Source organism: Anser brachyrhynchus, assembly GCF_964034855.1.
Source record: "Anser brachyrhynchus genome assembly, chromosome: 12".
Taxonomy (NCBI): Eukaryota; Metazoa; Chordata; class Aves; order Anseriformes; family Anatidae; genus Anser; species Anser brachyrhynchus.
Genome location: NC_137707.1, coordinates 15,999,850 through 16,026,779, shown reverse-complemented (window position 1 = coordinate 16,026,779; position 26,930 = coordinate 15,999,850). Strand labels below are relative to the sequence as shown.

The 26,930-nt window shown below is 42.8% G+C and overlaps 1 protein-coding gene and 1 long non-coding RNA gene across 5 annotated transcripts in view; one reads left to right on the top strand and one right to left on the bottom strand.

Moving 5' to 3' along the window:
* Window positions 1-26,930, top strand: part of LOC308176823 (uncharacterized protein) — a 239,563-nt gene that overhangs the window by 111,589 nt on the left and 101,044 nt on the right. The window contains exons 4-5 of one of the 4 annotated variants that reach the window (XM_080553082.1): window positions 8,030-8,156; window positions 13,893-15,238. In XM_080553082.1, the coding sequence (XP_080409208.1) occupies window positions 8,030-8,156; window positions 13,893-13,956 (191 nt within the window). In that variant the 3' untranslated portion in view covers window positions 13,957-15,238. The other 3 variants (XM_080553083.1, XM_080553081.1, XR_013938648.1) reach the window with 3 other exon arrangements.
* LOC308176840 lies at window positions 4,311-7,042 on the bottom strand. The gene is made up of 2 exons (XR_013938683.1): window positions 6,262-7,042; window positions 4,311-6,015 (listed from the first exon to the last, which is right to left on the bottom strand). It is a non-coding gene; the product is annotated as an uncharacterized lncRNA (long non-coding RNA).

The window sequence follows — 26,930 nt, the reverse complement described above, 5'->3', positions numbered from 1 at the left end:
CGGAAAGCACAAGGGGGACAGGATTTAGAAGGCCCAGGCTCCTCGCTGGGTGCTCAGTGCGGGTGAGGCAGCTTGGTAAGGCCCAAGCAGTGATCCGAAAATCTCATCCCACCTGAATGTGGGTATCTCCCACTGATGTCCATGCCGTGTCCAGAGACAAGACTGCCTGTGTGGGACTGGGCTGCCTTGGAGCAGCTGCAGTGTAACACCTCTCACAAGATGCAGTTATGGCTGCATTAAACCAAGCCAAACCCGGCTGCTGTGAAGGCAGGCCCTCCTTTTGTGCCGCGGCCTAGTGGCTGCCCACAGAGACAGAACGGCGGAGCCCCAACTTTCAGCCTGAGCTCCCAGGTGAGTTTATTGGTGTTTATTGGTAAACTGTGTGGGCATGGGCAGGCTGGGGACGCATCAAGGGCCCAGTGTGGGCCTGGCCCTGGGGACGCTGCAGGAGGACCCCGTTCCTGAGGGGCCTGGTGCCACCAGGCCTGGGGGCAGCGTGTCCCAGGGCCAGGCCCCACACCGCATGGCCTGACCCAACACGGGGCTTGGGGGGCTGCACTACAGGGGGAGCACCTGGTGCCAGCCCCAGTGATCGCAGGGGAGCTGCTGGGGTCAACCCCCACACAGACATAGCCACTCTCAACCAGTTCTCTGCCTCCACCTTGTCCCACCCTCAGGCCAATCCCAGTCCTGCCTGAGGGTATTTAAGTGGCCCCCTTAGCACCCACCTCTATTTCCTCCAAGATGAGCTGATTATCTCTGTGGCCTCCTGGCTGAAACATCAGTAGAGAACCCAGCTATGCAGGTGTGCTCATGTGGAGGTGTTGGGGGGTTCATACACATGTGAAAGGGGCACGTGGGTCCCACGAGGTTTGCCACCTCAGGGAGCGTATGGGTGAAGCGGTATTTCTCGCTTGTTCTCTCGGGGACGTTAATGGTAAGTCCCATGGCGGCAAGAGGAAGAGCGAGTCAAAATTGTGCTTCCATTGTGTGGAAGGAAGTCTAGAATTCTGACAACACATGTGATGCTTTCTATAAAATCCCATTTTAATCAGTGATGACAGTTTGACACTTCTCCAGCTGCTCAGAAGCGGTAGAAAGTCAAGCATCTCGGTAGGGCATGGGTTGGCATGCTGGGCTGTGTGTAAGCTTTAACTTTCCTCCCACTCACTGACTTACGCTGGTATTCGAAGAACAGGAAGGTGAAAAAAAGCTTTCTGCAGGTTTCACACCAGCTTATTCTATCTGTGGTTTCAGTCTTGTCTTGTAAAAGTAAAATCTTCAGTTTGAAAGTGTATCCAGATGCTGCCAGCTAGTATTATCATTCTCAATAGCAAGTGAGATTTTATTTATAAAATGTCCTGGCCTTTGTTGAACAATTCATGATTATGCACGCTTGAGGGATGTGTAAACAGTAATTAAAATACAGTTAGTGTAAAGCTTATGCTCTTAAAGAAAGCAGCATCAATTTAAAGGAAGGGATAATGTGCTGTGGTGAATATTGATCAAAATGAGTAAAAAAAAGAAGTCTGAAATAATGGGATAAAGCACCTGGGAGAACAGTCTCCACAGGGTGGGGGCAGGCAGATACCCTGTGCCCAGGTGAGGGTGCTGTGCTTGATGAGACCACCTGCCTCCAGTGTACGGGCTGGAGATGGCCTGACCTCCGACAGGCACAGCCACAGGTGTGGTCCCGCGGCCTGTTTCCCTCGGCGGGCACTCTCAAGGTGAGGGAGCAGACATTGCCTGGGGTAGAAGGGGGGTAATTGGTTACTTATTTAGTGTTTCCATCTGCATCCTATTTGGGTCTCTTACCCAAGCCTGCCAAATCCTGTCTTTCCTAGATATGTCCATGGTTTTGGCCACTATTGTCACTATTTGGTCACCACCTCTTCCTCCTTACTCTATTTACCTTTGTGTTGCCCTTCTTAAAGTATGAAAACACTGAAAATCCCTTCTTATAAATGTAAATCTGATGGGAAAAGTGCCCATGGTCCCTGTGTTTGAGGCCCTGCTTTGCAGGGCATTTCAGTTTACCTCCAGAAGTGTCTAAGTCCCAGGTCTTCACCTATACCATGAACTCTTTCATGGCATGAGCCCAGTTATCTCTGTTGCACTCTGCCCAGTCCCTCTGCCTCACTGTTCCTGTCATCTCTTGTCGCTTGTCTTAGTTTTTCCTCCTGTCTGTTTCTCAGTGAGGACCAGCTTGCTCTCCAGTGCTCAGCTTTTTTTGGACTGCAATTCCTTTGGAGCAAGACATGGTCTTAGCTCACAGCACACTGTGTACACACACATCTTGTTAGCTGTATAAACAATGAGAATAAATTGGATTCAAATTATCAATATTGTAGTAGCATGGGGGTAGGCACATAAAATCAATGCTGTGGACCTAAACTGCACGTGTAGTTACTACAATTACACCTAAAAATAAACATTTTGCAGATCAGTGGGGACATTTAACTTGACGTGCACTTGCACACTCTTTGGTGTTCACATAGTTTCAGGCACAGAACCAGTGTATGGTGTGTATGGCACTGGGGATGCTGAGACTGGACTCTTAATCAGAAGCTGTTGGTTTATTTTTAGTTACAGTTATCCAGTAATGTTACTGGATTGTTTTGGGGAATTTGTACATGTCTAAAAACTTACTTCTCATCAACCCAGCCTCACATCTTGCAGCTTCAGGTAGGCAATTGGATAAATTAATGTTAGTGCTGTATTCTTTATGAAGAACAGGCATTAAATTGAGGAAATAGTTATTAATAGGTGCAGAACTTGCACCTGCAGATAAAAATCCTGTTTGAGAAACCAGGATTGTTTGTTGTCTTTGTTTTTCTGTGCCGAGTATATTTTTTAAAATGAGTTTATGTATCAGAATGCATGGAAAAAACCCAAGACATTTAGATCAAGGAGTCAGAGATGTAAATGGAATGTTGATGACTTATTTACAAATGTTTTCTCAGCCTTGTTGCTTTTCTATAATTTCTACAGGATATCCTCTTCCTTCTAAGTCTCCAGAAATTACAAGACAGGCTGCTTTTGGGGGGCCATTTGTTAGGAGGCTGGCAAGGTGACTTAGTCAAATAATTGTTGCTAAACTCCTGCAGTACCTGCTGCTTAAAGTGTTTAGTTTGCCTAAATAGTTCTCTGTTAGGGCACAATCATTCTCTCAAAAATATACCACTTTTGATGCACTTCCATCTTTGTTCAGCTTGCTCATCTCACCTTTTCTAATATGGTGTTTCTGTGCACTGCTAGGGATTATCTGATTTTAGCCTAAAAAATCCATTTTTCCCCCCATGCAGATTGCAGACCTTCATGGCATGGGGCAAAAAAGAGGCTCAAATCCTTTATTTGAAAATATTGATTGTGTTGATAATTATCAGATTTAGTTCCTCTGAGTTTAGATGAACCATTAACCATGTCCCCAGCTCATAAATCCAGTCACTAATGAAAATCTGCAGGAGTGAACTCTGTCAGAAACTTCGGTGTGTGTCTGCATGGGTTTGCTTGGTGAGGCTGCGGCAGCGTCCATGCTCCGAGTCCCCAGGGCTCCGAAGATGATTAATGATAACAAAGCTTTCCCTATTGTGTTAGCGGGTAGGAAGGAAGGAAGAGTACTCTAAAAAGAGAGTGCATAGAATTTCTGAGTGTTGAAGTTCAGGGGTAGAGCTTAACCCTTTAGACCGGCTGCAAAATTTCTTCTAGTTGTGCGAGGAAGGTGTCATCTGCTTTGTCGTCACCATGAAGTCTGCCCAGTGGCTGTGTGAGCCTGTCTCTGCCCCAAGCGCAGGAGCGTGCGGGGGAAACCATCACACTGCGATGTGGCAACGCTTTTGGATGAGGTGGACTGCTCGCAGTTTAACAAATGGGTAGGCACACCCACAATCCACTTAGGTTCAGCTTTCTGAAATGTGCTGGAGATTTCTGCTAATGGGTTTTCCCTGTGGGCAGCATTACCAACCTGATTATGCAGGTTTTAAGAAACTCTCTTAGGAAGATTCTTTTTCATCGTAAGTTTTGACATTGACCTACTAAACTGGGTAATTTAGCATTTTATTTTCTAAGAATGAAAAAGAAAATTGAATATTTCATGACAAGAGAGGGATTATGGTAACGCTGCTCTGTATGGGAAGCCTATCATGTCCAGGGGCCAGATCGTGCTTCTGAGATCTGGGCATCAATGAGAAGATCTCAACCTCTGCCTTCAGGACCACAGCTGGAGTTCTTCAGCTGCGATACCCCCAGATTACTGGCTGCAGGAGCCTCTAATGTATTTGTAAGTGTAGCTCAGAGCTGCAATGTGAATAATACACCCCTTCCTACTGGAGAAGTTTCCAATAGAGAGGCGACACTACAAATCATGTTAATTTTTGTAGGGACCTCATATCTCAGTGAGTGAAGGCAGGGACGATCATGGCAAGGATAACTCTGGCTGGTGGTGGCAATCAAGGGCCTCTGCATGGAGAGCTTTGGCCTCCTGGAGTCTGAAAGTTCCTCTGGGTTTACGAGCAGCTTCTGAACAGAGGTGGAGAGCAAACCTTTGCCTTTGACACATTGCAAGAGAATCTCCGTGAAGAAATCTTGGTGGAGGTTGCATCATAAAAAGCCCACTCCTAAAGCTAACTTGGAGGATGTGGCAATATAGCCCCAGCAATTTAATTGCTATGTTCCTTTAATAGCAATTGTTCCTTGCCATTAAGGGCCACCACATGCAACCTGATTATTAGTTGGCTGAAAACAGAAACGCTTTGTTTCAGTGAGGCACGTTACCTGATACACCTAACCTGGGACTCCATTAAAAAATGTACTGGGAATTTTAAAACTGGTTTTACAGCAGATACATTTTATCAAAATATTCGCTTTTTAAAAGAAATTCAAATGCTGTAGTACTTGGCCAGATCTCCTGTTAATATGGTGTGGTTTAAAATAGTTCTTTTCCCCCCTAAGTCTTACATATCTGGGCACAATTCATGTTTTTGGTCTATGCAAAGCAGCAGTTTGCAGAAGTGCTGTTCAGTATCTGCTTTGAGCTTTAGAGTGAAATACACCGTGTTGTGCTTGTAAGGAGTCAATTCTTTAGCCATTCTTTCACTACCTTTACTGGGTTGTAACAGCCTTGCTACTATCATTAGTTAGGCATGGTGTTAGAAGAGTATTACAAACCCTTTAGCTGATCCTACTGAAAGTAAGGGCTTGTTGGGACTGTGACATCTGATAGTTTCCTTCCTCTCATTGCCCTCATCTTTGTGTTCTCCTCCTTTGTCGACTTGCCTCTGCTCTCTGGTGCGTCCAGAGCTGGAGGATGGCCAAGCGCAGCCCTGCTGCGGGGCAGCTTGGCGCTCAGCTGGGGGGTGGATGCCTCCCCCAAAAATATCCAGACAAGTGAAGAGTAAGGTGGTAACTGTGTCTACATTCACGAGTGACCATGCTTATCTGACTGCGTTATTTATGCCTGTGTGGAAAATGTAATGTGCACGGCAGAAGTATAACATCTTGCCATTCAGTAACTTTCTAAATATAAACCCCAAAAAAATACTTAGCATTTCGGTGATGCCTGTTAAAATGTCTTGGAGCACTTCCTCACCACGACTTCAGTCTCAAGGTAGGATGCAAGCAGGAGCAGCTCAGCTGAGGTTTTTTGTCCTACTTTTGGGGCTTGCATTAGCGCTGGCTGCAGGAGCTGTGCTGATGACCAAATCCCACATGTGGCCAGATCCTTGGCTTCGCAGCGCTCTCCACCTCAAACGTCGGGTTAAGATTTCTTCCTGAGCTCTGACCCCTCCATGGTAGGTAAACAGGCTGAAGCAGCATGAAAGGGCTGGAAGCCCCGTTTCTGCTGGGGCAGAATTCCCCTGGTGCAGGCACTGTCGAAGACGACGAGAAGGCACCGCACGGGGCTCTGCCCCAGATGTCTCCTACCTTTGGTGTGCAAATGGGGGGACCCTGATAGGCAGCCAGCACGGCTCCTTTCAAGTCCTCGTTCAGCTCCTGCTGCGTGTCTTTCCCCTCGTGCTGTGGAGAGAAGAACACTCCAGTTTTGTTGTGCTTAAATTACACCGCCTTTTATATTAGGACAGATCAAAAACTAAAGCCCAAACCATTTTCAGTTCACATAGCTATATATAAGCAACCGGGTAGTAATTAAAATATCTAATTAAAATGTACATATTCCCTCAACAAAAGCAAAATTGTTCTGTAATGTCACTGCTGCTGTGAAGTTTATACAAGACAACATTCAGAGATTTCTCAGTCACTTACCAAATAAAAGCAGTTCCAACCCCACCTTTAAAGAAAAAAAAAAAAAACACAAAATTCTTCACATAAATAAATATTCCACTTGCATAATTTATAAATTACTTTGGTTAAAAATGTTAAATTGCCAAGAAGTCTGACTGCAACTGGCCTGGCTTTTCTTTTATATACATACTAAAAAAAAAAAAAAAAAAAAGGAATGTTGAAACAGCTGAGGTTGGTTTGGTTGAGGGTTAATGTTTGGGTAAGAAGCTTCCAAGGAAACTTGAAGTGCTGAATGAACTCCACTCCATGGTAATTAGTGAGTGGTATTTTTCCTTTGCAGTCATTTTCTGAATCAATGTAATAGCTAGTGATGAGAACGGGGAGGGACACCGGATGGGGAAGATAACTCTCAATGAGGTGTAACGTTGAGGCTGTGGCTGTTACGTTACAGACACGTAGGTACATCCAGCAGCAGAAGGAGTAAAAGTTCAGTTGCATTGGCCAGACTTGGAGCAATTAGTTTAAGTTAGAGCTATTTCACTTTTTTCCTGTTTGATTTTTACATATCCTCAACTTGTACGTGGTATTGTGGTGTCACATTAAATGGTTGGTGTCTTCCATGCTTGAGATACCTGACTTCAGTGGTTGGCAAAATGTTCTCTTTATATAGCTCTGGATTCTAGTTCTGTAGTTTAGGATCTCTGAATAAATATTGGTCATTGCATTGAACTTCAAGAAGTACCTTTCTGCACATGGAGTACTTTTCTTCAAAGACCTGTGAAGTAGTGTACATCTGACTATTTGTATGTATCCTGAAAGGACTGTTCAGAAAGATTTTTGGTTTATTCAGTTCTTTGGTTTCCATTACCAATATATATATTTTAAAAAAATATGGTATCAGACCTGACATGGCAGTTGTAGAAAGCAGTAAAGCAGTCAAAGTTCTGTTCTTGCTGAGATTTCCTGGACATGTTTAAGGTCTGATAAAGTTTGGGTCTCATTGTAGGATTGCTTTCTTCCACTAATGCAACTCAGCTTGGAAGAGATCACGGTTTAATGCCGTATTATATCTGTGATGTAGACACGATGGTGGTCTCAGTCAAGATGCTGAGAACATTGGAAGAATCACTGCAGTGTGTGATTCTTCAGATTCCTCTGCAGGAAGCTCGTGGCTATAGAGAAGGAGGCTTCTTTCCATCCCTTGGAAGGTATTACTGTGAATCAAGGCTCAGAATAAAATCTAAGTGGGGGACTTTCAATCTCCAGAGTTGTTGATGTTTTTTCTTTGTTTGGACAGCTTTACTTCCCTGCTGCTTCAAGAACAACTTGTTCTTTAAAATGTATATATAAGTGGAGTTGCTTCTCAAGACAGAACTGTCATTTGCTTTTTTAAAAAAGAAATGCTATATAGCTGCGCAGTCATCAAATTTCAAAACATGTAACTGAATGAGGCTTTTTTTCAGAATGGCTTTCAAAATACTGCAATTGTGTAATAAGTCAAGGAGCTAACTAGTGAAAGGTCTGTGGATGTCTTTCCCTGTTCCTCCTCAGAACTGTCAGTCGACTGAAGGCTTGACATTTTTTGTACTGGAGAATTTGATTTTTGAGAATAAAAATGCTTTTTCACTAAATAGAAAATTTTACAAAAATTTATTTATAATGTTGAGATTTTTGCTGATGATTCAGAGTAATTATTTTATAATAATAAATGCTGAAATATGAGTGTGCAAACTATGAAGGTGCAGCAGAAAAATGTACCAAGATAGAGGTTTTTATCTTTCTCTCGCAGGGTCTGTGGCCATCTTCTTAGCAGGGGAGATGCAGGCAAGGCTGGTGTTGCAGTTGGAAGGCTGTCTCCATGGCCTGGGACAAATCCTGCTGGAACAGAGCACTGGAGATGCGTGGATATCAGCGAGGTCAGATTTTCTCCAAAATGTTCTTTATACAGCCGCAACTGCTTATCGCCATCATCGGGGTTATTGCTAATCCTTGGGATGCTCAATTCACCCGTGGTGGTTTTGGAGGTGGGCTGAGGTTATATTGTGGTATGCTGGGCATAGGTTTGGCACGGTGCTCAGACTGATGCTTCACTCCTGGGCCTGTTGAGGTGTTTGATGGGAATCAGCGGCTTTTAGGTAATACGTCACACATGCAGAAAATAAGGCACGTGCCAAGCAGTGGATTAGCTAGAGCTGTAGATCAGATTTTGTGTATTGTGGCTGTGGACTGTTTTTTCCATCTATTAAGTGATATTCTGTTTTCCCAAGAATATCGTATTTAGGAGAAAGCTGGTCAAGAATTCTCTTAAGTAAAAGATGTTTTTTTCTGTACTTCACATAATAACAGTTCAGTGAGATAAAAATAGTACAGAAAACAAATTAAACTTACAAATGAGAGGATATTAGAGTTTGGTCATCTTAAAAGTTGGTATTGGCCTTTTTTCTGAGAGATGATTTTATTTTTTTTTCTCTTATTGATTTTTTTCAATGTTGCTAAGGTTTCTCACTGTTTTGTTGTTACTTTCTCATAAAACTCTCCACAATTCTTAAGGGAAACATTCTCATTAAGGTCACAGTGGTAAAAGAAATCTTTATGGCAAGGTTAGGAAGTATTTCTAATGATTTGGAGGTGTTTTTTTTTCAGGCAATTTATCTTTACAGTGGCTTTTTAAACTAAAGTAAAATTCAGAGTAATAAGACCCATTCCCTTCCACTAGACCATACAGAGTCCTGGGCTTCAACAAGGAATGACATATGAAGCTATTGAAAACACAGTAGAAGAACAGTAAAACCAACTTTCCAACCAGAGAAGGAAAAAGTTTTAAAGCCTTGTCTAAACACAAGTTTTGCTACTTTTAACTGTGCTGATAATTAACTTGATACAGATGTGCTGATATTTCCCATTTATGTGAGTGAAGAAATGTTTACCCACGTGGAGGAGCAACTGCCAAGCACCTTTGGTGTTCACCCTGCTCCTCATGCACTCAGGCTACACTTAGACCCAAATTCAGCAGTTCTGGGAGCGTGCAGGAGGATCCTCAGTGGGCTTTTTACCTCCACCAGCCACGTGCTCTGAAGCCCCCTGCTTATGGCCGGCTGTCTGGTGCTGGCTGCCCTTGGTGCCCAGCCATATCCCAAGCACGTTTCACTGCTCAGGCCTCTAGACATAGCCTTAGCGCAAGCAATGTAAGTGCATCTGTGTGAAGTGGTTTACTGTTTTGCATAAGAGTAAGCTACCTCACTCACCTCATCTGAACATGCAGTAATTAGCGTGGAGTTAATAGTATACCTGAATGCTACAGATTATTATACAATCACATTACCGTGTAGGCCAGCCCTATGTCGTACAGAAGTAGGGCATGTTTGCACTGCTGTTACTATATCAACACTACAGCTTGTACTACACTGGGTTACAAACATCTATGCTCTAACAAATATAATTAGATGAGCATGCAAATGTGTGAAGCTGGCCTGAGCTGTAATGAGCTGTGAAGAGGAAAGTAGAAGATACCAGTGATGACTTCAAAAAGGATTTACTGTTTGAAAGTACATCAGGTCTGCAGGTTTCCAGTGTTATCTTACTTATTGGTTTTATAAGTATTCAAAGCATTCCTAAATACATTTGAGGACTTCTTGTTTCTGAACCAAGTATCTATTCACCGAGCAGCTTTGCCATAGGAGACCAAACTTCAGGACACCATAGCTCATTTCATAGTACATGCTATATGTGAAGATGCCCGTCAAAATGTTTTAGTTGGTTTTCTCCTGGTTCCCACCAACTGAATGGCACTAAACTCTCTGTAACTTCTCTGTGTAATGAGCTGGGGAGGTGGCCAAAGGCAGGCATGAGATGCCAGCACCATGTAGCCATCCAGCTCCTTTCACATTGTCATCAAGCATTTCAGGTACTGCTCTAAATGTGCTCTACAAACCTCAGGCTCAGAACCTACATGCTTCAGACTTAACAATGAAATTCTTAAATTTAGAGTTAGAAAACAAGTGATGTATGTGTAGATGTATTGGTATAGGTACAGGGTTTTAGAGATCTGTGGGTCAGTCTAAAGCTAGTCAGTCATTTCACAGGTAGTTGCAAAGGAGTGAGGGAGCAGCACAAGTACCCAGTCCCCTTCTTCTGAGGTTTTCAGGTCACTATAAATGTGACTGACCAAACTTCTTCACGCGCTTGTAAAGTTGATATGAAAGGTGTGATTAAACACAACAGGTCAAGGTCAGGGATTCTCCCAGGCCATTTAGTGTGGCCATACTGAAGCTAGAGCTACGGCACAGTAACTGTAAAGCAGTTGTGCTTTCTACCCCATATTGCACTTCCAAAGCATGTTTTCTCGTACAAACCTGTGCGTGGCTGGTCAGGCTTCTTAGGAGCTTCCTAAGGAAGAATGAAAAATCAAAATGTGAAGTGGTAAGGTCACTGTGATATGAATTTAGCTTGAGCAAGCTGCATAGATACTGACTGCAGGGTTTTTGAAGCTGTGATGAAACACATAATGACAAAATACTGTTCAGAATCTCTGAACAAATTTTCAGTATTTTCAGTCCTTACTGTTGACACAACATTGTGAATATACCTTGGTTTGTACTGGGGTTTACAAGTCCTTAGTGTCAATTCTGTTCATGTGTATATGTTGGAGCAGAATTCATATATGTGTAAATGGTAACGAAGCATTCTCCATGAATGTTATTAATAAATGAAGTTTAACATTTTGCTAATCGAAGTAAAGGTCAACAATATTGGAGGATGGTAAATGTGAATCTGTCTTCAAAATAGTATGATATCCATGCAAGATTACTTAAAAAAAAAAAAAAAAGTGTTTTCTTCCTGGAAACACTGTTTAGCTTTTTCTCTCATTCACAGACATGCATTAAAACAGGCATTTTCCAGAGAATATAGTGATCCTGGTAGATGATTATTTGCAAATGTCATTTTGCATTTGCTCTTCTAAGAAGCAGGGCTCTTCATGTTTTAAGTTCCCATTTTCCCCTTACTTCTGAAGGGCAAGGTACAAGATTCAAGCAATGTACGTAGGTTCACTATACTAATATGATGGCAGATCTACAAAAAAAAATCTGTTGTCTTTATGAGGAAATTTCCACATCAGAACCATGATTCTGGTCTGAAGTGAGGGAGAGAGAAAGGCAGGATGATCTACAATACCTTTGACTTTTGAATTCCTCTGAGATTTTAAAAATTCTATAATCCTGTTTGCAATTGAAAATTAATTCTTGACTTTAGCAGTTTTATGTCTTACCTCAAATGCAGTCAGAAGTGTTTCTATTTAACTGTTATTGTGGGAATCCATATTTATCCTTCAGTGACTCCCTTGATGGCGCATGCTTATTTTTTTTAGTAATTGCTGCAGAGCCAGCTTGGGATCTGAAAACTGGCTGGCGTGCTTTCAGTTTCTTGTGTTATGACCAGCAATAAAGGCTTTATCATCTGAATTGAGCTGCCAGTTGTGTTGATAACCCACGAAGAGGACTGTTGGTGGTTGTGCTCCTGCACAGCTCATGGGTTCTGCAGTACCAGCAGCTCTCCTGCCTCCCTGCTGGGGTGGCTGCACCTGGGCTTCTGAATCCCAAGTTCCCCTTCAGCTGGATGGGGTTCAGAACAAATGCTGATGATGCAATGCATCGTCATAGTCAGTGTCTGTTTGGCAGCCGCGATGCCTCAGCTTCTTCCCCCTGACACTGCAGATCTGGGCTGGGTGGGTGGTAGCGTGTGGGAATAGCAGCACTTGCATTTATCAAGACACATCAAAATGGGGCAGGAATTGAACCCTCATAAGCTCCCCAGCCACAAGTGTAACAGCAGATGAACATTTTACCAGCTTAGGTGGAACTCAGGCTAAAAGCAGGTAATCTCTGTGAACATGTCAAAAAAGTGGGGCTGCTCTCAACATAGCTCAGGTTGTTTTCTGCCATCGTTTGGCCCATCGCCTAACAGTGAGTACGGTGACTGGTGCTTCTGCGAGGCATCTTGGTAGTGCAGCTCTTCTCTGCAGCATGGTGTTCCTGTGCTGCTGATTGTCTGCATCTCCGCTTGCTGTTTAGGATGGTAAACAAAGCAACGTTTGGCTGGTAATTGCCAAATCCCCCAGAATAGATTCTGACTTCTCTTTGGGTCTGGAGACCTCTAATGCAGATGCTTTCCTCTCAACAGTTACAGAATTGCTTCGACTTTGGGTTTAGAGCTACATCTGGAGTAGAGGCTTTCTTGGAAAGGATGTGTTCAGTCTGTCAGCGCAGTGCTGGGGAGCTGCTTCTGGAGCAGTTGGAGAGCATGCCCAAACCTGGCGCTTGGTGTGTTTTTTGGTTAAAGGACCGAGCTATCTGAGCAGGGTGTGCATTTTGCTTGTACCTCAGAAGAGGGGAACAGCTTTTCAGGCAGTGCATGCGGTGTGTGAGCCAAATGCTGCCACAGCTGGGCCTGAACTATTGTTTGGTGACAAGCTGGAGGCTGGCTTAAACAAGGGCCATCCTCCACTAAACTTCTTTGGGGAGGCTGGCTTGATCGTGCACCATGGGAAGCAGAATAAAAACAGCTCTTCAGTGTCAACAGAGCACTCAGTTGTGGATGGGATAAGTTAAAGCCTTGTCTGAGACTATTAAGTAAGAGACTAATTATTGTCACGCTTTTGGTAGCTCCCTGATTTCATTCTCTGGCTGTAATCTGAAGAGCATCACAGTTGTGGAAAGCCGTTGGTACTCTGCTAGTAGTTAGGAATTGTTCTCCAATAAAAATACAGTGTTGAAACAATAGAACAATAATTTATCCAGTGTAGTGTCTCCCGGGGATTAGAGTTGAATATGTTTGTTTTTCATTTTGAGCACATTCGCTGAAATTTGCAAATGCAGATTAGCAAATGCTTACAACAAACTCAGAACATCCATGTCACATGCACTTAATCATGGATTGCTCTGTGAGCAGAGCTTGTGCATGGGCATACATCAAAGCTGATATCTATCTATGTTGTAATGTATTCCTCCACATGACCATATCCAATACATGGTACTTATTATTCCATTAGTACCCAAACCACAAACCCTTTCCAATATCCATCTGCGAAGATGCAAATAGCTGCGTACTTTGTTTTATTAAGGATCAGCCATTAGGGGGTCACTGGTTAAAAGTCTGATGATCATTAGAGGGATTTTTTAAAAAAACAAACAAACAGCTGTTGTCATATATCTTGAAGAGTTTCTGTTGTACCGATGCAATTTTTATCTGTGGTGATGATGTTGTCATGGGAACATATGCACAGGGGAATTAAATGATGTCAGGAGAAGTGTAAATGATGCAAACACACCTCATTTGAAATGTTAATTACCACCCTTCCCTCCACTCCAAAGAACAGTTCAATTTGATTTTATTTCTGATGTAGGGAAAAATATGACACTTTTGTCTAACAATAAGTATCTTACATTGTTGTACCAAAGTGAGTATGAGTCAGTGAGTTAATCTGCATTGGCAGCATTTGCACTGGGGACCATCTGCAGCCCTGCTTGTCTGAGCATCAGTAATATTCCTCTGTGAATATCTCATCTTGATGGTCAGGGGAGGCAGGCAGCCTCTTTAAAGAGTTCCATAAATGCTTATAATTGCTGCATTAAACTTCAGTTTATTATTTTCTCCAGGTGCAGGTATGCGGATGATATGAAACCCCACTGCATTTACATACAAATTGAAGATTTTTATTAATCAGCCCGGTAACAGGAATCAAACAGCAACACTCCATCAGGTCCTTAAATACATTTGGTGACATTTTTACCATGCATTAGCATGATAGGGCAAGCAGAATATAATGTACCAATGATTGCTTTTCCATTGAAAGCACAAACGGTTTCATTTTTCCTGTCATCTCAAATAAGTGTTAAAGAGGGTTTGGAGGCTATTGTGTACGTTCCGTATGCTAGGGACTTACAAACACTGATGGCCACATTAAATAACCATTAGTGGCTCGGCTTAGATCATTGCAACATCCCTCCTCTTCAGAATTTATTCTTTGATTTAAAGTGAAAGCAATCTGTGACTGCTTTCATAAAGTCCTTCGGCTCCCTCCATTTTTTTTTCCTCAAACAAAATGCATTACAACAGTAATTTTATGACTGTTAAGATAACTGCCGTTAACAAGCACTTAATTAAAATGTACAATAAATAGCAGGCTGCAGTCTTATCTCCTCTCATGAGCTCCCAGCAGCCTGAGACTCCAATGCACAGCCCTGCTGTTCCTCGGCTTGTTTGCAGATTAATTGCTTTTCTGTCTGGCAAAAGCTGCTTCTCCTTCAGCCAGATCGTAAATGACCAGATAGGGACTTTATCAATCAAGCTACTACTTTCTGTGATCACTTCCATTCAACACCTTCTGAATTTCGCATTGAGAGAAACAGAAGTTATAGAGATAGGATTTAACATCTTAGTTTTTGTGTGCTTGGAATTTACGATAGTGCTGTCACCGTTTGACACTGTTAATCTTTACATACAATACCCTTGGAGCAAGGCTGGTTTTGTTCCTGAGCTGGAACTATCCCTTGTAAGGACTGTGAAGAATACGTATGAAACACAGCTGAAGTGCTCTCCGCAGCACAAGGTTACATCTCTCCCATAATCTGCATGCACTCGCTGATGTGCCTCAGCATCTCCCTGTAACCTTGGATGCTGACCAAGCCAGCAGTTTAGTTATATTAATTGAGACCTTGTTTTATTGTGATTGCTTATCTTTTATATTGGGGTCTGGAAGCCTCAGCCATGGATGAGGGCCTCGCTTTGGTAGGTGCTTAATGTGCCTACAGTGAAAACCTAATTGTGCTCAAAGCAGGCTTTGTTCACATCAGGAGTTGGTTTCCCTCTTTAGACTCTGCCTATCGCCAAGACCCTAGCAGACAGATTTTGGGAAACAGGGATGTTTGCAGATGAATTGCGATTTCTGAATTTAATAAGATGATCTAAACAAGTCTAATCACGGTAGAAATTGTATTCTTTGTTTACCAACAGGCTTTAGAGAACAACTGCTACATGCAGAATACACAGGAGTTACAAATGTAAATACAGCACTGGAGTGCAGATGTACTGTAGGCCACTTTAGGAATGCACTGCTTGAACTGCAGTAGGTATGTTGTTTTCGTGTTACCTGCTCAGAATATAAACAAATCTCTAATTTAGCAGATTTATCTCACACGCTGAGTGAAGGGAATGGATTCCATTTGGAGTTCTAAACATGTGCTGTGTAGTAACTCTGAAAATACACTATATTAACTTAAGGTTGGCTTCTGCATACACATGAAGCTGCAGTGTTAAACATAATTTGTGTAGCTGCTTCGGTGTCATCACTAAGGTCAGTTGTTTTAAACTAAACCAAAGTACCTGCCCCCTCCTTGCATGCTCCTCTCTGAAGGCAGCAGCCCTGTGGACATGGGTTTGATTTTTTTCCTGCCAATCAGAGAGGTGGGGGACTTTCCTTGGTGTCCTGGTTCCAGTTAGGACAGAGTTAATTTTTCCTCCTAGTAGCTGGTAGGGTGCTATGTTTTGGATTAGGATGAGAAGAGCGCTGATAACATGCTGATGTTTTAATTGTTGCAGAGCAGTGTTTACACCAGACCAAGGACTTTTCGGCTTCTCGCTCTGTCCTGCCAGCGGGCAGGCTGGGGGTGCAGCAGGAGCTGGGAGGGGACAGACCCAGGACAGCTGACCCAAACTGGCCAAAGGGGTATTCCATACCATCTGGCGTCATGCTAAACAATATATAGGGGTGGCTGGCCGGGGTGGGGGGCCGGCTGCTCGGGGATAGGCTGGGCATCGGTCAGCGGGTGGTGAGCAATTGCGTTGTGCATCACTTGTTTTCTTACACATTATTATTATTAATACTATTATCATTATCACTATTATTATTATTATTGTTATTATTATATTCCTGTCTTAATAAACTGTCTGTATCTCAACTCACCGGCTTCACTTTCCCGTTTCTCTCCCCCATCCCAGAGAGGGAGGGGGGAGGGTGAGCGAACGGCTGTGTGGTGTTTAGCTGCCGGCCGGGTTAAACCACAACACTTGGGTAAGAACTTATGCCTAGGAGAGCCAAAAGACAGGAATTCCCTGGCAGCAATGCGTAGACTTGTTAGCAACCCCCAAGGATGTTTGAAGACAGGGGTCTTTTCCCATCTGAACTCCTGAGTGGTCTGTTCCGAGCTTCATTCTTAAAGCATCTCACAAAGAGCTGGCTGTAAATGAAGGAAAAGGAGAGCTGCCCTTACCAGGACCTGGCAGCTGATCTCAGCCCGTCCCTGAGCAGATCCATCAAGGGACTGGAGGATCCCTGGCGTTTGGCTGAGGGATGTGTACCTATAAGCGGAAGAAAAAGCTCAAAGCAAATGGGGGTGTTCTCAAGGCATGGGAATGGAGAAGCTGCTAATGAAGAGTTGTTATGAAGCTACTAAAGGAGGAAATACTCAACCGCTTGGAATCCTCCAAGCTATTTGTCATGGACAGCACACTGCTACCACCTAAATAAGCAAACAAACAAGCACAAAAGATAAAGACAAGAAATAATCACTGAGCATATCAGCAAGAGGAGAATGCAGTTCTGTGAAGATAGTAAAATTACATACAGAGGTCAAACCACTCTGCGTTGCCATCCTGCCGCTGCAGAATAGCCCCGGTGTTACATGTATATGCATGGACATTGGCAGCTCTAATGTGGTTATGAGAGGGAAATGGTATCAAGGTGTGTGTGTGCACTAGGATCAGAATGGCATTTACATCTCATGCCTACAACCGTGAGGTGAACACAATCACAGAACACTCCTTTGAAGGAGGGAGATGCACGATAAACTACCCTCATCCTGTATTTTTAATATTTTTTGAAGTGGCTTTATTTTAAACTGGGCCTTGCAGTTACATAGTGTTCATATTTTCCCACAACACCTGTATGTTTGAAATTCTGAGTTCTCACCAGATTTCCATCTCCTTTTACATATCAGCGAAGAGAGGGTGTTTTGCTTTCGGGTACCTGATGTCTTGAAAGAAAATTTGTGTTTGAAGTTCAGCTGATATGTGACTTTGCTGAGTTGGCACTTGTCGAATGACAGTAATGGGCTGAGCTTTCCTGATGAGATCTTTCTCCTTCCAGACTCTCCAGAAAATTTGTTCAAATACTTGGTTTGCTCTCCCTTTTTTTTTTTTCTTCCCTGATGCATTGTTTGTGAAAGCTTTGTCCTGAATAATGGAGTGACTCAGTATTTGGGTTGAACTTTTTCAAATCATTTCAGACACACTTGAGTAGTGGCTCAAAAACTGGTTGCTTCATAAGCAAGTTTTTTAAGCAACTTGATGTAGGTTTCATCGTGTTGTGGGAGAGAAGAATGCTAGGACTTTTAGGGCATTCCCACTAACAGTACAGCTGTGGCTGATTAATCCAGATCATCTCACTCCACTTGTTATAGTGTGCTTTAATTTTTTATTACTTAAGAATTTATTTTGAAATTATGCTGATTAAAAAGGGTTGTATTTCCATCAGTACCTACATTAATTCAACCTTGTAAAGTTTACTTCACCCACTCAACTGGGTGGAGTGACTCTTTTATGGATGAGCAGATGTTATAGTTGAGCTGTCAATTTTTATATTACTTAATTTATTCATGAGAAATATTTCAATCCCAAACAATCCACTGTGAAGAAATGGCAAGATTTCTCGATTCTGTGACAATGTGGAAATTCAACGATGTCTCCTTCATATTATGAAATTGAGACATTTGCAAATCTGACATTAAAAAGCTGTTAAGTACTGAATATTGTCACATTATGACATTGCGTTCAGCTTGATAGTCCTTGGTAGTTCAGCAGAATGGAGCAGTCATTAGCAGTGTAAATCAGTATAACTCCACATAAGTCAATGAAACAATTCATCAGATGAGCTTTTCTTGTTCTCCTGCAATATTCTTATTTTAGAGATGAGGCTTTCTTGTTCTGCAATATTCTTATTTTAGCCCTCATAATGATCTTAATTCTTTCTCTCCACTGCATAACAAGAGTACCATCTGAAGGGAAAATAAACAAGCACATAGACTCCAGTTAGTCGAATTTGTTTGATACAATCCCTGTGGATTTTATTTTAAATATACTTAATATTTTTATTCTCGGTTTGTGGAAATACCTCATAGCAGCTACAGTAGGGAGCACTGAACGATTGGGTACTTGAGGAGGACTAATGAGAACTTTGAAACTTTGGGGAGGCAACACAATTTCAGGCTGTGGCATTAGCACATCAGTTCAATGCTTCTGCTACAGAGAGGAGCAGGCATTGGGAAGTCCTGGGGGTCCTTTAGGTTTTGGAGTTACCAGTGAAGATGTCTTCATGCATTTTGAAGACTATTTTCACAGCCCAAATAGCTGAAAGTATTTATTTGGAAAGCTCACACCCTGAACTGGAGTCCTGCCGTAAGTGGCCAGCACTGGGATGGGTTTTGTTGTAGAGCCATGCGCAAGCGTGTGACGTAGCACAGTTGTTGGGAAAATTGGAGGCGTAGCCTACTTGGTATGGCGATGACAGCTTTTCTAGCTCTGCAAGGACAGAGCTGCATGCTGCACAACCTCCAGGCATGTATTCAGAGCCCTACTCGGCACTGCTGATGGAACTGTGGAAAACCAAAAATACCCTTCTTAATGCAGCCAGTGTTGAGAACTTCATTTCCTTAAAAAGAAATCTGGAAGACTTCCCGGATTATGTATGTGTGCCTCTAACTTCAGAGGATAGGACTGTGATGGGAGACTATGAGTAAAAATAATAGGAGAGGACTTTCTTGTTCCCTTGCAATATCCTCCTTTTAGCCCTCCTACTGATCATGATTCTTTCTCCATCATTGCATAACGGGTACAAATCTGAAGGGAAAATAAACACATACATTGATCCCTAGCTGGCTCAGTATCCTGTAATTTGGGGTTGATGAATAGCAAATGGTGAACTTGAGTGGACTAACTTTGAATTCTCATTTGCAACAAACTAGTAAGAATATTTTAATTCACTTAACAATACATTACATTTTAACTGATTTTCATCTTAATAGATTTTTGTGGGAAAAGACAATCCCCAGTGAGGAGGCTGTCTTGGTGGCATTTGTAACACAGCTGTGTGCAGGAAAGATTTTGAAGCTTCGAGTCTGCTACAAAGGCTAGACCAAAAGAGATGTCGAATTCAGAAAACACTGTTTGTGGCTTCTGAGGTGAAGGTGTTTGGTCGATCCTTTCACTGGTGGTTTATCAGGCAAAAGTCAGTTGCACTGTACTGTTCAGAGGCTGTTTTTCAGTGAAACATTTAAACGTTATTTGTTTTCAGTTAAGGTAAAAGTTCGATCTGGGCTCGAGATCTGGTCTCCAAGCATTTTCAGATTTTGGTGATAATTGAAGTCTTTATAATGAACCAATGCCCTTCCCCTTAAGACAAGCACTGTTGAATTTCAGGGTGATCAAAAAGTGCATCCTTTTCTGATTTGGTGGGTTAAAGACCACTTGCAAATTTATTAAAGACTTTAGTATTTAACCAGTTCTTTTTGTTCCCTCACCCCAATTTCTAGAAACCTTCATTTACGCTGAATTCAAATTAATTATTGTAAGAGCTTTTACCCTTCTCCATGACTTATTTCTGCCCTCTGGCTGATCAGTGGTCCATGGTCAGCTCTCAGATCTCCAAGAAGCTGAAAACACATAGAACATTTTGACATTTAGGAAGGTCGTGTAACTGAAGAGGTTGAAGGACTGATTTAACTAGCAGGAGAGCAGTTCATTCCCTTTTACATTCAGGTTGTTTAAACAATTGTTTTCCACTTTGAAACAGGCTTCAATTTTGTTCTTTTTCATGTGACTGGTCTATACTGCATAGCACCCAAATAGGAATCATCTTGTAAACCTTCTCCCTTGAGAGTTATCTTATCTTCCAGCTCTCCTTCTCTCTGTCCCATGCATGTGTTTTACAGGTTGGAGATACTACACCAAAGGCTGATGAAAATAGAAATAGAAATCTTATGGCAAGCGTAATGTCTTGCTAAGGGGACACTTGTAACGGCATCCTCTGAGAGAGATTGTCCCAAAGAGGCATGGTTTCAGGTGACAAATCCGTAATTGTCTTCTATGGCAAAGAGGGAAAACATTAGCTTTTATCTCAAGCTGATCTTTTCGGAGTAGGCATGCATCCAACCCAGAAGCTCAGACCTAGACTTCAGGATTTGAGGACAGATATGAATCAAGAGCTGAATTTTACTAAGCTTCTAGATGTGATTTTTTACCTGCTTCTAGATGTGATTGCAATAGGATCTGCCAGTAGTGTTTCCAATCTGGCAGAATTTCGTGCATGTGTTTAGTGCAGGCACTGACTTAAAGCTCCAGGTGAGTTTTGGTCCTGAGTAATTTACTCTCTTCCATCCCTGCCTGTGCTGTGGAGATGAGCAGGCTCTTCTGCTTAGAGGAGAGCAAGGTCAGGAGAGTTTTCCTTACATCCTTTTGTCATAAGTAATACTGTCTGATCTGGTGCACTTGATTCTAGACGTGTTAAGCCAAAATTCATGTGTTCTCTGTGGACATGTACAGGTAGCTATGAATTGATAATAGACAATGGTATTTTTGCCATGCACTTGTTTAGGCAGAGGAGCGGCAATTGCAGTAGCTATAAGCTGTGTGATAGGATATTCTGTGAAATTTAAATTCAGTAAAGGTAGTCTGAGGATTACAGTGGATATTAGTATTAACCAATTACAAAAAAAAAATCTAAATTAAATGTCAACCCCCACCCAGGTGTGGTCATTGAAATTCAGATCCAGATGCAAGATTGGCATCTTGTGTGTATCTTTGCTGTGCTGAAACAGTGGCAAAAAGCAACAATATTCTCCTCTGTCTCTTAGCAAGCAGTTAATCGAGCTCTCTGTCTCAAATATCTCCTCAATGATCAGGAGTTCTTAACCACTCACATTTTTCATTCCTCCCATCACCTGAGAAGGCTTGTCTATTGTTAAACCAAGCAGCAGTGACTTCCCGGTGAAATAAAATGAAACAAAGCAAAACCTTTCTCTCATTCTGTGAGGTCTGTTTAATTTTAATTCTGTTGCAAAATAGTTTGTCTGACTTAGTTATGAGTGAGTGGAAAAAAGTGTCACTTTGTGTGGTGTTTCAGTGCCAAGCTCTTAAAAGTGGTGTAGCTGGAAATGGTGAAGACCTGGGAGGTCACCTAACAGCTGCTATTCCCAAGCAGGATTTGTTCCTATAGTGTGTGTATGTATACATTACATATATTATATATATTCTATATAGAGAGAGTAGTACATCTATGTAATATATATATATTGGGTAGTTCATCTATTTAATGAACTCATTATAATTCACTTGTTAAAAGGAAATAGTGATTTACTATTATGCTTTTGCTCTGATAATATTATCCCTCTATTTTCTCTCTGTCCTTTATGTTTTTGAAACTTCTGTAAGTCCTACTGTGTGCTTCAAAGCTGCATCCAAAGACCCAAATTTGGACAGATTATTCTGCTTTATCCACCACCAAAGGGCAGCCCCCCTGGGCTGGGCTGTACCATGCAGGATCAGAGGCACTGACTACAAGCAATGTTCTGGGTAAGGAAAGTAAGAAAGTACAGTACAGTTACGGAGAGAGTGATGGGGAGTTCAGTAGAGAGAATGGAGTTCACATCCTGGAAACTACTATGTGCTCTGGTCAAAAGTGCCATTAGATCTTCAGTGCTCAAGAGGATCTTTAATGATGCTTTAAATTCAAAGGGCTCTCAACTTAGAAGTTTTGCTTTTACAGATTCACAGATTCACAGATTTCTCTAGGTTGGAAGAGACCTCAAGATCATCGAGTCCAACCTCCGACCTAACACTAAGTACTCCACTAAACCATATCCCTAAGCTCTACATCTAAACGTCTTTTAAAGACCTCCAGGGATGGTGACTCCACCACCTCCCTGGGCAGCCTGTTCCAATGCTTAATAACCCTTTCGGTAAAGAAGTACTTCCTAACATCCAACCTAAAACTCCCCTGTCGCAACTTTAGCCCATTCCCCCTCGTCCTGTCACTAGGCACGTGGGAGAATAGACCAACCCCCACCTCTCTACAGCCTCCTTTCAGGTAACTGTAGAGAGCGATGAGGTCGCCCCTGAGCCTCCTCTTCTCCAGGCTGAACAAGCCCAGCTCCCTCAGCCGCTCCTCGTAAGACTTGTTCTCCAGACCCCTCACCAGCTTGGTCGCCCTTCTCTGGACTCGCTCGAGCACGTCCATGTCCTTCCTGTAGCGAGGGGCCCAAAACTGAACACAGTACTCGAGGTGCGGCCTCACCAGAGCCGAGTACAGGGGCACAATCACTTCCCTCGACCTGCTGGCCACACTGCTTCTTATACAGGCCAGGATGCCGTTGGCCTTCTTGGCCACCTGAGCACACTGCTGGCTCATATTCAGCCGACTATCCACCAATACTCCCAGGTCCTTCTCGGCCAGGCAGCTTTCCAGCCACTCATCTCCCAGCCTGTAGCTCTGCTTGGGGTTGTTGCAGCCCAGGTGCAGGACCCGGCACTTGGCCTTGTTGAACTTCATGCAGTTGACCTCAGCCCATCGCTCCAGCCTATCCAGATCCTCCTGCAGAGCCTTCCTGCCCTCGAGCAGATCGACACACGTACTTAGCTTGGTGTCATCTGCAAACTTACTGAGGGTGCACTGGACGCCCTCATCCAGATCATCGATAAAGATATTAAAGAGGACCGGCCCCAGTACCGAGCCCTGGGGGACTCCACTAGTGACCGGCCTCCAACCAGATTTGACTCCATTCACCACAACTCTCTGGGCCCGGCCATCCATTTTGATATAAGACTTGTTAGAGCAGAGTTTTATTTTCTTCTACACTGTAAAAAATGCAAGCTGTTTTCTATAAGATGACAGAAGCTGTCAATCAGTTAATTTGTTGCTCAGACACCTACATTTTTACAGCCTCGTTTAGCATGCTTTTTTGGGTACATCTACCAGAAAGCCTTTCATAGAGAGGGGTTCTCCCACTATGTGAGATCATTTTGTCAAATGCTGCCCAGGGACTTGTTCTTCTTGTCTCACTGTATTTGTACAGCCTGTACAGCAGATTCATGCTCTGCAGGACCAAAGAGTAGTAATTACAGGCAAAGGCTCTGAATCTATAAAATGTTTATGTTTTTGGGGGGTGACAAAAGCAGATTTTGGAGGAATAGGTCTCTAGTGGCTCTTGCTGATGTTGCCTGGATTGTGAGTGCTCGGGGTCATGATCAGAGAGGAGCTGTACTTCTGTCCTCACCTTTGTCTACAGTATCTCCTTTCAGGTGTCATATCGGATGTACGCTCACCCCTGGATATGGGTTTCCGTTCGTGCCAGATCAGGTCCTGGCCCGTCTGCTTGAGTTCATTCTGCCAGAGGTTTTCTCCAGGGCTCTGTCAGCAGCAGTACATGGTGACCAGGCATCTGTCCGTCCTAAAAAACATTTCGCCTTTGTTTTAGTGGATGCTAGAGAAACTGTTAAAACAACAAACACTTTATGCATATGGTTTTTGATGACTGGGCGTTTTTTCTTCCATTGTGATCCAGGAGGGCCCTTGCTGAATGGTTAGGGCGTTACAGCTCTCAGACCAGCACTCTTCAAACAAGTTACTCTTGCTGATGGGAAGCTTTCTTTTTAAGCTGTTTGGGTTCCTTTCTGTACTCTGCAGTTTGCAGAGAAGTAAGTTTATCTAGCGTGTTGCTACTTTTCAGTTCATTTTCTACAGATAGCCCTCATTTCATTTTAAACCCAAACATTAAATATCCTGATAGCCATGTCAGTATTCAGTATTCTTTAATAGTTAAATGGCAAAGCCAGAGCATTATATTTAACGTTTCTGGCAAAAAAAAGGCCCAGGGCATCTTGTGCTGGTTGTCCCTAAACCAGTGGCTGTTTCTGAAGAATCAGCTGTGTACTTCCAATTTCTTTTTAACCTTGCAGAGTCTTAAATTTTAGTTTCTCCAAGACAGGCTGTCAGAGGTAGACAAGTATTTTTGGACAGCTACTTCTCCAGGAAGCAATCATCATACCTTTGAAAAACTCCTTGAATGTGTTATCACGAAGTGCTGGGCATTTTAGAAGGTGGCACCAAGACCACAGTACTGGATTCTATAACTTGTACCTAGAAGATCCTACAGGAGACCAAAGGGAAGACAGCAAAGTAACTGGGGTGTCACCTAGATGTGGAAGGAAGAGCGATGGCAATGGTTCAAAGTGGTGAAGGCCCCAGTTGTGAATGCAATTGTGACAACGTAGAGCTTCATGTTCCAGAACGATCTGTCAAAAGCAGTTGTGCAGTATCGTCACTGAAAGACCCACTGTGGGTTTTAATCTGGTGCCTTGGTCCATGCGCCCCTAACTGAAAACTGAAGCAAGGCCTGTGGTGCTGTGTGGTGAAGGATAGGTAGGTCTGGTGTGCTAAGTCTTCATCCGGTATCTTCCAGGGCGATTTTTGATCCTGTAATTTTTCATCTCTTGTTTGGATTAAGAATAATTCACTTTATAAGTGTTTCCCATTTAAAAAAAAAAAAAAAAAAGAGCTTCAGATTACAAGATTCTGCAGAAGAGCTCTGTCTGGACAGTGTCTTACACAGACTAATATAACTTTCCATGTGGGTTTCAAACACCACATCTAAGGCAAAGGACATTAAATGACAAAGGTTTTCCCTGTAGTTCCTCTTCCCTTGTGCTATCTTTCATATGCAAAGATCATCAGGTCTAAGGTTATTAATTGCTTGTCAATTAGTTTGAAATCCTCTCGATCCAAAGCTCTCACCCTTAGTGCTTAGCTGTTTTTTATTTCCTTGCAATATAAGAAGTGAGGGGCGGGGCTCTTTATCCCAAGTTAAATTAAAATCCTGTATTTCAGTTGGGGTGCATGGGCTGTCTCGCTGCGTGCAGGTCCGTGCAGCTCACTGAGCTGGGGCCTGGCACCTGCTGTCTCTCAGTAACTTTAGACTGTGGTACGGGCTGGATCATGTGTCCGAGATGGGATTTCAGCCTCTTCTCATCATTTTAAGAGTTTAAATTGGACAAAAGGCCAACCTTAAGTTTGACCATTTCGGCTTAGTGGAATCAATGCTGAGCACAGAGCGAAGAAGGTGGGGTGGCTTGTGCCTGTGATTTGGCTAGTGGACAAAGTATTTACATTGGTTGAAAAATAAATAAAAATTGAAGTTTTCCATTTCATCATATGCAAGGTAGATAAAATACATGGGTGAGCCTTGAGCCTCTTAGCTCCGTTCCCCTCTCTGCTCCTCTGGTGTGCAGAGGAAGAGGCGTTTGGCTTTGGGAGGCTGGCAGGGTGCGGGTTGCTGTAGGTAGGGCTGTGCTTGGGGCAGGAGTCTGGCCTCCAACGTGTTGGTGCTGCACCTTGTCCTGTGCTCACACAGATGAAGGAACCGGCGTTTAGCTGGCACTGGGCTCTACTATTTTGGCTGATAAGGTTCAGTGTAAACAAATGCAGGTCTGTGAATTATCTGGCATGGGGATCAGTTAGGGGTGCTGGCTTCCTATAGCCTTAATCTCGTTGGCCTAAATGATTTATAAACTGGCAACATGATAAATGTTGTTTTAAGTGGACAAATCACATTGAAGAGGTGTAACTTTCTGTCAGTGTGTAACATGACCGCTTCTCTTAGGGGAAGAATAACAATCACAAGGAGCAGTGAGGGTAACAGGATCACAAGTAGGCATATTCCTTCTCTGCAGCATAAATCATTAGAAGGGCACTTCTTTCTTTCCGCTTTCCTCTTTGCTTGTCCTTCTTCGTCCTTTCTTTTTTCTTTTTTTTTTTTTTTGGTGCTATTTTCTAGTGCTTCCATACCATTTTGGAAAGCTAAACCCTCCACTTGATTTGTGCTGCAGTTTCTTCATAAATCTATGAAGCTTGTCTCCATCAAGCTGTATTTTCCATTAAAATATAGTTCCCAGGTGATTTCCAATACTATGAAAAACATGTAGCCATAAGTCTTTCACTGATTGTTTATTATCTGTTTAGGTGCTCCTGAGGATTTTGACAGCTAGGACTTGTATCATATGTAATGTAATAAAAGTGAATGTCTTCAGCATAACAGGGATAGCTGGCCTTTCATTTCTGTCTGCAAGGGCTGTATTTGTTTTCTGTGTTTTTTTAACATGAAACTTTGGGTCTGCTCCAAATCGGGTCAGCTTAAACTTTGTGTTTTCTTTGCTATATAGATGAACAAAAGGCAAAAGAAAATCCAAACAAAACACTACAAAAGCTTTCCTGTTATAAACAGCACAGGAAGCAGTAACAACAAAGCTAGTATTTGTGTCGGTGGAGGAATAGTTTGACTTCAGCTGGCTTCCAGCATGGACACACCATTTCTCCTCTGGCTGCAGGAGATGCATCAGGACATTGGTTGTCTGCAAAACTGCAACTCTTTCACACGCAAAGTTCCCCCTGCCCTTAAAGTCAACTTCACATTAGCATTACAGGGTCAGCCTGTATGTTAGAACTGACACGTGGTGGTGCACAGGAAACCTGGGCTAGGAATAAAACCTTACCCAAACTCGCACAGCATGTTGTGAGTTCAGTTCATCAAGTCTTTGTGTGCTGCCTCCGCTGCCAAAAGAAATGCTGCGTTTCCTTGGCACCTGTGCTGACA